This window comes from Scardinius erythrophthalmus (genome assembly GCF_964197995.2).
Source record: "Scardinius erythrophthalmus genome assembly, chromosome: 5".
NCBI classification, from domain to species: domain Eukaryota; kingdom Metazoa; phylum Chordata; class Actinopteri; order Cypriniformes; family Leuciscidae; genus Scardinius; species Scardinius erythrophthalmus.
In genome coordinates, this window is record NC_138225.1 from 35,864,168 (window position 1) to 35,874,514 (window position 10,347).

The window sequence follows — 10,347 nt, forward strand, 5'->3', positions numbered from 1 at the left end:
AGTTATTACAGAAAATACAACAATATAACTTTTTAAATAATGATTTGCTGGATAAAATTTGTGTATACGAGATTTTCCCCTGGTTTCACAGACAATTGGCTTAAGATAGCCCCAGACTAAAATTAATGTTTGAGCTGTTTTAACTGGAAGCACACCAGTAATGCTTTATTTTTTCTACGGCAAGTTTAGAAAAGCTATTTGAATGTCCTAATTGAACTAAAGTCTAATATTGGCTTAATCTAAACACTGGCTGTCTGTGAAACCATGCACATTTTATTCTCGCCTCACCCGCTCCAGCAGATGGCAGACAGTAGAATACCATACAGTGACACTGAATGACAGAAGAATAACTCTACAGATCACGTGGGGAAAACATGGCGTCTTGCTGCAGGTTGCCCTTGCATCCTTTTCTCTCCACTACATCAGCACGCCTCGTCTGTAACAGAAATGTCCAAGTTGAAGCTTCCACAGCAAAGAGTTTATATCCACCCATTCTGCCCTCTCGGACCGCGAAGAGTAAGTCAGCGAAGGGCCGCGTGGTCACTGAGTTCTTCGAGCAGCTGCGCGCGCGCCCCGTCCAGGAGAAGATCCGCGCGCTCACTCGCGTTCAGCGCAAGAAGTACGTGATTTATCCACAGACATTTGCTCTCAACGCCGATAAATGGTACCAGCACTACACCAAAACCGCATATCTCAGCGGTCTGCCGGAGAAATACACCGACAAACACTCCGCGCCGGTGATTGATGAGTCTGTGTTGTCCGAGTTGCGATCTGTGGTCTGCAGCTTCATCTTACAAGAACATTGGTACTTGAAGAAAGGGAGAACTTTCATCCACAGAGAGCAAGAGCAATTCGTCACCCCGTTTTTAAGGAACATGGTCTGTGCTCTAAAAAACCTTCCTGCCAAAGAAAACCCCGTGCTGTGTCTGTCTAGTTTAGGTGAGTTTGACCTCCATGTTTACTCTTTACTGCAACATATAGGCTACTGGTTTCTCATTCAGTAATGTAAGATTTCTGTCACAATGGAGTCAAAATTGACGTGTTTCTATGGAATAATGCAGTGTTTATTATGAATGATTATCCGTGCACATACTTTAAATAATGTGCCCTGTAATCTTGTATTAAAATGTCTTCCCCTCCCTCTTGCAACGACTTCTCTTCTCTGATGACGTGTTTACTGGCATGAGGGCGGGGCCCATGACATCACAGCAATATACCTTTTTCACAGCAGCGCCATCTTTGAATGAAAGCGAGGCCGTGAGGGATAGACATGCATCTCTTCAGTGGTACTGTTATTTAATGTGTTTTGGATTGTTCTGGTGACAAAACAGTGCAAAAATCTTTCCAAGAAATGTCAGTAAACAAAAAACTCCAGACAACATGATCAGTGGAAAATAAGTGATCTTAGAGCTTTATATAGCTTTTACAGCAGATGCCATTGAAAACACGATAAGTGTGTTCCTTCACAGCCTCTCTTTCATACCTGTCATGGTGCTGCTCACAATCTGGTCCATTGCAAACCACAACAATCCAAAGATCCAATCTAATACAGATGAACAAAATCAAGTCCCACCCTACATTTGTTTCTTGTACGAGAAGCCATTTCACTCGGATATAAATCACAATAGGGAAGAAAAGACTTCCGTTTCATACTGGCTTTAAAGTATATAGTGGTTTTTTGGTCATTCTGGTGTAATTTCATTTCTTATGTATATATTTTCGTATTATTTTGTGAAGATTTTGATCCTCAAGTCAACTATTACTGGTTACGGGGAGAAAGGACTATTCCAGCAGGACACAGGAGTGGACGGATCGAGCCGATGAGATTCCAGATTGATGACAAACCTCACAGTCAGATCAGAATCCCACAACAACTTCCTGAGGTAGGAAACATACTCCCGTTATGATTATGATGATTATAATTTATGCGAATTTAAATGATGGCAGTGTTTAAATTATAACTTTAACAAAGTCTGTGGTAATTGCTGTTGTCATGCAACATTTTGGAGGAATAGCATTAATGTATGATATGTGCTTAAGAGTGATGTCATTTCCTGCAGTTTGTTCCTCTTGAGGCAGAGATCTCCGCTGAAGTTCCTGTCATCAGTTTGGCTCCAGATCGGCTCCCCTTGTTCAGGAGACAGTATGACAACAACATCTTCATAGGTGGGTCTGTTCTAGTCTTATTTTAGTATATACGTAATATTATAGTAATACTCATTTTATTTTAGTTAGTTGCCAAAAGTTTGTTTTCATCTGTTTATATTTTCTTTCAGCTTTCTTTCGATTAAAATGATTTTTGATAGTTTTAGTTAACATTTACAACACTAGTCTGTTCCCAGTTTTTTGTCTTCAGATATCCAATGATGCAATAGATAATTGTAACTCGAAATTCTAATTGGACGATGCACATTTTATATTATGGAATTATGGAAAAGCTTCCCATGTTGCTTGGTAACTGTAAAGGATTTATATTTAGTCTAATTAACTAATTACATAGTGAAAGAAGTGTTCACATAAAAAAATCATTGTAGTTTATCTATTTATTGAGCATTGGTGTCTTATCACATTGCTGGTGTCAGTTGTAGAACACCTGTAGTTAGTGATGGGCGCTTTTGAAACTGCTTCATGAAGCTTCGAAACCTTTGAGAATCATTTGTTTCAAACCAGTGATTCAAAGCATGTATCAAATTGCCATAGTCACGTGATTATGAGACATCCTTACATCACTGCTTCAAAATGTTTCACAGTTTCAATGGTCGATGCAACTCGACCATTCATTGCTAGAGGTCGATGATCTCTGTGAACCCTTGTCTATATTACTTTTACCTGATCTTTGAGCAATTTTATACGTTTTTAGACAATGACTCAATTGTAAAATAAAAAGGAAGAGGTGTAGTCAAAAATCTCTATTGGTCTGATTAACAAAGCTCTCACCCTACAATAACACATTAAAAAGACACTTTATATTTAATGGTATTAGATGATTTGTTAATTGCATTTAATTGACTACACCTTCAATAAAACATTTGCAATTGATTTGTAAAAGGTGTTTTATGCATGTTTGCTGCATTTACACTGTTCTGACCAACAGGGGTCACCATTGTGTGGCGTTTCAAGCTCTTCGAAACTATCATTTTGCAAAGCAATTGGTTAAAAGCTTCGAAAAGCTTCATTTAAGATTGTAACTCTATTATGCCTCATTTTCAGTCTTTCTTTTTCACTCATTGAATGAATGACTGAGGCCTCCCCTAACATTTAGGCTGCCTGGGCCTCTCCTTCAGCTTGGATGATCTTCTGCCTCTGATTTTGTTTGGCTTTCTCCACAAAGAACTGAGCTCTTTGGCTTCGTTTTTCCCATCACTACCTGTAGAAAAATCACTGTAGTGTAGTACAGGGTTCCCACGGGTCCTTGAAATCCTTGAAAGTTTGTGAATCTGAAAAAATGTTTTCAAGGCCCTGGAAAGTTTTTTAAAAAATAAACATACATAGAGACAGGTGCTTGAAAGTGCTTGAATTTATTTTGAGCAAGAAGTTTTCTGGAAATAATTCCATATTCACTCCAGTCCCCTAATGTGTTATTTTGCCAACACTTCATGGCCTTTGCATACTAGCTTGCTTGATTTGCACTAGTTAAGCGCATTTACGCGTTACGTTACCAGGGTTTTTCCTGCATAGAGAATTATGAGGCTGCCGCCTTCGTCTCTCGACAATAAAAAATAAGTAGGCAATCACCGAAAACGTGAGGATGATTCTGTTTTATTTCATTTAAAGTAAGTGGTGATTGATAGCCGATGGTTGATAATAATATAGTCCTACCTAATGTACTGACGGTAACAATGTAGCGCTGTTGAGGCTCGCGCAGTTATTTATAACATATTATAGTTAAGAAACAATATATAGCCTAGGCTACACGCGACCAGAGAGCTGTTTGCCTGAATGCCATCAAGATTGAAACCGAGACTGATTTCATAACAGTTCAATAAACAAATAGTTAAAATTAAGTCACTTACATTTTAGACGCAATGACTGTTTTTGTTCTGTTTCAGCAGCGAAAATAATTCCAAACAAAGATCACCGCAGAACCATCGCGCATGGCATGCAACAGTTGTTGCATTACTGAATGATTCAGCGTTTTGAAAGAATCGGTTGAGTCAAAGATTCAATTACCCATTCATAAACTGCCTCATTCTGAATAAATCAGCCTTTTGAACGAATCGTTTGAATGAATGACTCAATGACTTGCTCATTAAGACGGTCGCCTGCCGCCTCCTACTGGCGGTTTAGTTTCATAAAGTATCATTCTTTTCAACATTCCTTATTTGTATATTCAAAAATATTTAAAAGAATCTAATTTAATACAGTTATAATTTTTCAATGTAAATTATTTAATTGAATTGGTAACAGCCTAGTGTCTTATTATTTTAATTTAATAAATTAATCAAATTTAAGAATTTGAAATGAAAGATGGAGCATACATTTAATAAAATTAGGGGGAAAATGCCCTTTATAAAAGGTACAAAAAAGTAGTGTATTCAAACAGTAATGTAATGAAAGATTGAAACAACAATGAAATTAAACAATTTAAGTTTGAAGGGAGTAAAGCCTCTGTTTAGGCTATTAAGGAATTATGTAATTTTGCCAAAAGAAGAACTTTTATTTTAAATAAATGTTCATTTTAAATCAGCCTACTTCAGTGTGATATGTTACCATACTATCATGCTTAACAGTGAGAATCTGAATAATTGTAATGTGATGATCAGATGCAGATAAATCAGAGAATATAGGCGGTTTGCGGGTGGATTATCTATTTTTAACAGTGGATTCGGGTGACTCAAAGTGCACCAGATTAATGAATTTATCTTTAAAATGTACAAAATTTTCTTACGGGGGGGCATGCCCCCCTACCCCCCTAGAGATACCAAGCTCAAACAATGTGGGAAACACAATAGGCTATGTGATGATCTACAAAAAATAAAATTTTTATTATCTTATTATTAAAATACATTAATAGGATTTTACCACCTCCGCCTCATTTTGAGCCAGGATAAACCCTGAGTTATGTTAAGTGTTTCCCGCATGATGTACTTGCCATGAAGTTCACATGCGCATGAAACTACGATGGTACCTCATCGTTTGTTGTTGGACACAACAAATGTGTCCCCGCATTAAGTCCTTGAATTTGAGTGTATTGGACCTGGAAAGTCCTTGAAAGGTGCTTGAATTTGAAGTCAACCAAGGTGTGGGAACCCTGGTAGTAGTTCTCTAGGGGTCCTCTGCAAACTTCCAGGGGGCCCCAATGAATCTTTAAAAAATTATTCAAGTTTGGTTATATATAATAAATACTTTTAGTCTATTTGTTAGACCTGAGGTACAAACCAGCTTGGACCCACTGCTATAATTACACAGCCTCCCTATGGCCAGTGGCACATGAGAAATGAACTATTAGTTTTGAATTTAAATTCATTATGCTGAAAGTATGTGCATGTTGTTTTACTCCACAGGTGCCAAACTGGAAGATCCATGCTGCTACGGCCACACACAGTTTCACATGGTCCCGGATAGGTTTCGCAGGGACAAAATGAGCAAGAGAGGCCTCTCTGATCAAGTCGAGGTGTCACTAAGAGCGAACGGTATTGCCAGCCTGTTTGCATGGACAGGGGCACAGGCTATGTATCAAGGTTAGTTTTTGGATCTTTTCGGGGGACATTTTTATTAAATAATGCCAGAATTGTCCTGAAGTCAGGTTAAAATAAACTAGAGCTACGATTAATCATTCAAATATTTCAAACCCGATTCAAACACCCACGTGATCTTATTTCTAAATGACAATGATTCGGCCATGTCTTTTAAACCTTTGACAATCACAGCGAAACATTCAAATCTGCATCAGTAACTCACCTTTTGAAATAAACTTGACACTTCTTATGAAGATTGTATCAATTACAGGGTTACATCAGTAAGTGACTGTTTGTCATTGAATCATTAATTCCAGAGATTAGTTCAAAAACACTGATTCATCCAGTAATGAATATGAGCGAGTCATTGAATCATTCATTCAAATGATTAAAAATTGAAATGGACTACAGCAATTAACATTTTGTCAGAACCTCTAGTAATAACATATTTCGATGTCCGTTCAGAATCGTGATCTCTATAATATACAAAAAAAGTATTTCTTCCTTAACTAAATGCGTTTTGTTCTGCCAAGGCTTTTGGAGTGAAGAGGACGTGAGCAGGCCGTTTGTGTCTCAGGCTGTCATCACAGATGGGCAGTTCTTCTCATTTTTCTGCTATCAGCTCAATACTTTGGCTCTGAGTCCAAGGGCCGATGGCAACAATGCCAGGAAGAACTTATGCTGGGGCACAGAAAGCATGCGCTTGTATGAGAGAGTCACAGACGGAGACATAGTGGGCTGGAATGATGCAGTTCTGAGACTGATGCTGCAGTTTCTGTTGAACAAACCACAGTGAGAACGCTGAAGCGTGGATATATGATAGGATTGTTCTGTGTGTGTGTCAATAAACATAATATATGCAGCTGCGTAGTTTTTGTCTCCATTCAAGTATGATGTTTAAAGATGATTTCGTTTCGGAGTCAAGTCACCTTTATTTATATGGTGCTTTATACGATACAGATTGTTTCAAAGCAGCTTTACAGTGATAACAGGAAAATGACGATTCAATGATGCAAGCAGAATTCAACTCTGCTGTAAAGCAGCTCTAAAAAGACAATAGTAAACAGTTATTAATCAGTTCAGTGTTGTACATCAAATATGAAATCAGATCAATTCATCTATAAAGCAGTTCTGTGGTGTTTTCCAAAAGCACCGTAAGCTTAATTTGATCGTAGAACAATTGTCACCAATGGTCTCTATGATCAACTTAGGCTTACGAAGCTTTTGGGAAACGTAGCCCAGCTCAATTCAGTTCTCATCCGATATTGTCAGTGCATTCAAATCAGTAATATTGCTGAAAATTAAGTGTCCCTGACTAAACAAGCCACCCTCTTCATGTGGCTTTTATCTTTGAAAGGCAAATTAAGATGTTATTAATATTTGCTCTTAATTTCCATCCCTCCATTGAAAGCCCACACAACCAAAAGTTTCACAAAGTGCAAAAAAGACATCATAAAAGTAATCCAGTCTTCTGAAGAGACAATCACTTTACATGATGAACAAAACCCTATTGGTCCTCGCTTGTCAAACAAGCACAGCTGAGCTTCCATTGACCTCTATGCATGTGCGGTGATAAATGTTATTTGAATAAAAGCTTAAAGCATTTTCATCATATAAAGTGATCTAACCCTTAAATAAAGCCTTCAGGAATTTAGTTGAACTTTATTATTAAACCGATGTCCAAAATAGGTCATATGAACCCCTAAACTTTTACAATAGCACTATTCTGAAGTATGAAAACATGCTGTTTTAAAGCATTTAATATTAGGAATGTAAATATATATGATATAGGATATTGCTGTGACAGACAAAAAACCTTATTGCTTATGTGATTCAAACCACAAGAATTAAAAAGCAGAATAAAAATGTTTTATATAATCACGCGCTGCTCTTTCATCTGATTTCATGAAAATCTCAACGCTCCAGTTTTCTTTGTCTTGCCGTGTTCTCCAATCCATTGTTGTCATCATGAGTGCTAGAACAGAAATCAGCACCATCACTAACATTGTCTGAAAAATCTATTTTACCATCAGGCTTCAGTGAACTGATCTGGAAATACACTTACAGTTTTCTGGTTTGTTCAGAGTAGACATCATTCTCTGCAAAAGGAAAATTTGCAGAGAATTTACATTAGTGACAGCTCTATATAAATATGAACGACGATCTTCCTAAGTATTACTGTACCTCCTCCAGAAGAGTTGTTCTGTTGCGGCTTGTTGCATTTTTCCCAAAGCAAAATCAGTGTGACCAGGACAATGACTTCAACCACTATGGCTATGAAGGGTTTGAGAGGCTCAGTGAACGACATGACCTTCAGCTCCACGTACGACTCGCTGGGTTTGATGTCAAACTCGGCACTGCAGATGTACTTTCCAGAATCTTCCTCGGTCAGATTCAGAACAGTCAGTTTTGATTTAGTTCCATTATTAAGGATCTTGTAGTTCAGAGGGTTTGCAGTGACATTGATGAACACCTGTGAAGAGAAAAATATTGATATGAACAGTGTTATTGTTAACTAAAACTTAAACTACAACTAAAAAAATTGTTTTCACTAACTGAAATAAGATGAAATATAAATATTAGATGATAAAAGAAATGCTGCCTTGCTAAACCTGTCAAATAAGGTCCAATTACTTAAAGGGATAGTTCACCCCCCAAAAAAAGTTTTTTCAATTTACTCACCCTCAAGTTGTTCCAAACCTCCCTTTAACATTATTTAATGAACTAACATTAACAATGAACAATACAACTGTAATTCATATAAAAAATAAAAAAATTTTTTAAAATGTACTAATTTCATTTGCATTTTTCATTGTTAATGCATGTTTGCTTAATGTAGTGAACTAATGTTAACAAATTAAACCTTGTCTTGTAATGTGTTACCAAAACTGACTAAAAATGAAATAAAAATGGTAGCATTTTATTTTACAGTCATGTTCCCCATGTACATACGATGTACTTATTATATCAATTACGATAACTGTGTTATAACTAGGTACTAACCTGTGGTACTAACTCTGAACCTACTCCTAAACTGAACCTTAACCCATGTAGTTACCTTATATTACCAGTACTTTCTTGGGTAACTACATGTACTGTAAAATAGTGTATCCATAAAAAAAATGAAAAAAAGTGCATAACTAAATTCCGTAAAACTAAAACGAAAATTATAAAAATAAAAAGCTAATTCAAAATATGAATAGATACTATAATGGTATATAAAATAACACTGTATATGAATAAGCCTTTTATTGTGTGGTAATAATCAAGCCCACATTCCCCATTTCTGATTCACCTTTTCAGTGTTGTTTGCCTTGTACCAGTTCCATGTGTTTGGTGTGTGTTTGAGTTTACACTCGAGTACAACTGAATCTCCAATGTAGCTCACTACCGGCTTGTCTTTTTTGTCTTTCATTACCGGAACTTGAGGAAAAGCACAATACATCAGTTTATCCGGCAAAATCTCCAACAATGATAAACATGAAAACCATTCCAAGACGTGCATAAAAGGATAAACGTACCATCTAAAACAAACGTTACTTGTGCCTCATTTTCTCTGAAGACGCATGAATAATTTCCCAGGTCTCTGGTCTGTATACTGAAACTATGAAGGAAGGTTAAACAACTTAGAGCAGTCTTAAGTCATTGTTTAGTAGTAACACTGAATTTCTTGTTTACTTCTGCATTAATTTGACATTTAATAGAAATGACACATAATCATTGTGTGTAAACAGACATCCACTTACGTCCTTTTAAGAATATACTGTTCATTGTTTCTATTTACAGTTTCTTCAGAGTTTTCAATTTCTTGTCCATCTTTAGTCCAATAGCCAGTAATGTACAGGGGGTTATTTGGTAAATCAGTTAAGTTACATAAAAGCTCTATGTATTGGGGTGTCAGGATTGTAAGCTCCTCAATAATGACTTGACTTTGACCTGTATGCCAAAACATCAGCAAAACAAACCTCTTCATTGCAGTTATGTAAAGTAAAGTCAGCTAATTATGATGACTAAATTTGTATTTTTTCATTTGTACACTTTTAAATACATCCGATGATGTCAAATGCATGCTTGTGTTGCGTAATAAGATTTGACAGGGTAACCGTACCTTTAGATGCAGCTTTTTTGGTTGTGATTACAGGATCAGACTCTGGGGAAGAGGTTGTCTCTGGGGAAAAAAGACAATGTGTCACATTCAAATGTCAAATGTTGCACTGGATTTACAATACTAACTCGCTTCTACTTGAGAGACAGGCCTAGTCAAGGTTAAATGAGATTTGCATTACTATAATAAGCCTCAACTTATTGAACAATAAAAAGTATAGTATAAGGAATAGTGCAATTACTTTAACATCCCCTGGAATAACAGTCGAGAGGACTTCATTTCAGTCTAACTGATAGCAAGGTCATAATGTCAAAGCTTGAAAATAACATAACACTGCCGTAATGTTACACTAGACTAACAAGCAGACGTGCCAAACCTGTGTTCATCCCATCACAGTAGAGGAGAAGTAAGATGAGAAGCATGACATTAGCCATGGAGAAGAGCGCTCCTTCCCTGCAGCTCTGCTGTGTGCGAGGCATCTTTACTGGTGCGTCTTCTTTTCGGAAGCAGGTCCCCAGGGACAACAACCCCCCCTCCCTTCACCCATCTTTACTGCTGCTATGG

The 10,347-nt window shown here is 37.0% G+C and overlaps 2 protein-coding genes across 2 annotated transcripts; one reads left to right on the forward strand and one right to left on the reverse strand.

The window, feature by feature from the left end:
* Nucleotides 1-254: 254 nt before the first annotated feature.
* Nucleotides 255-6,657, forward strand: mrps30 (mitochondrial ribosomal protein S30). The gene is made up of 5 exons (XM_081365133.1): nucleotides 255-939; nucleotides 1,738-1,883; nucleotides 2,061-2,166; nucleotides 5,505-5,681; nucleotides 6,212-6,657. Exons 1-5 carry the CDS (start codon nucleotides 375-377, stop codon nucleotides 6,472-6,474), a joined length of 1,257 nt encoding a protein of 418 aa, XP_081221259.1. The 5' UTR covers nucleotides 255-374; the 3' UTR covers nucleotides 6,475-6,657.
* Nucleotides 6,594-10,345, reverse strand: emb (embigin). Its single transcript, XM_081365134.1, has 8 exons — nucleotides 10,160-10,345; nucleotides 9,787-9,846; nucleotides 9,425-9,614; nucleotides 9,200-9,282; nucleotides 8,974-9,101; nucleotides 7,863-8,151; nucleotides 7,744-7,777; nucleotides 6,594-7,653 (listed from the first exon to the last, which is right to left on the reverse strand). Exons 1-8 carry the CDS (start codon nucleotides 10,260-10,262, stop codon nucleotides 7,593-7,595), a joined length of 948 nt encoding a protein of 315 aa, XP_081221260.1. The 5' UTR covers nucleotides 10,263-10,345; the 3' UTR covers nucleotides 6,594-7,592.
* Nucleotides 10,346-10,347: the final 2 nt, after the last annotated feature.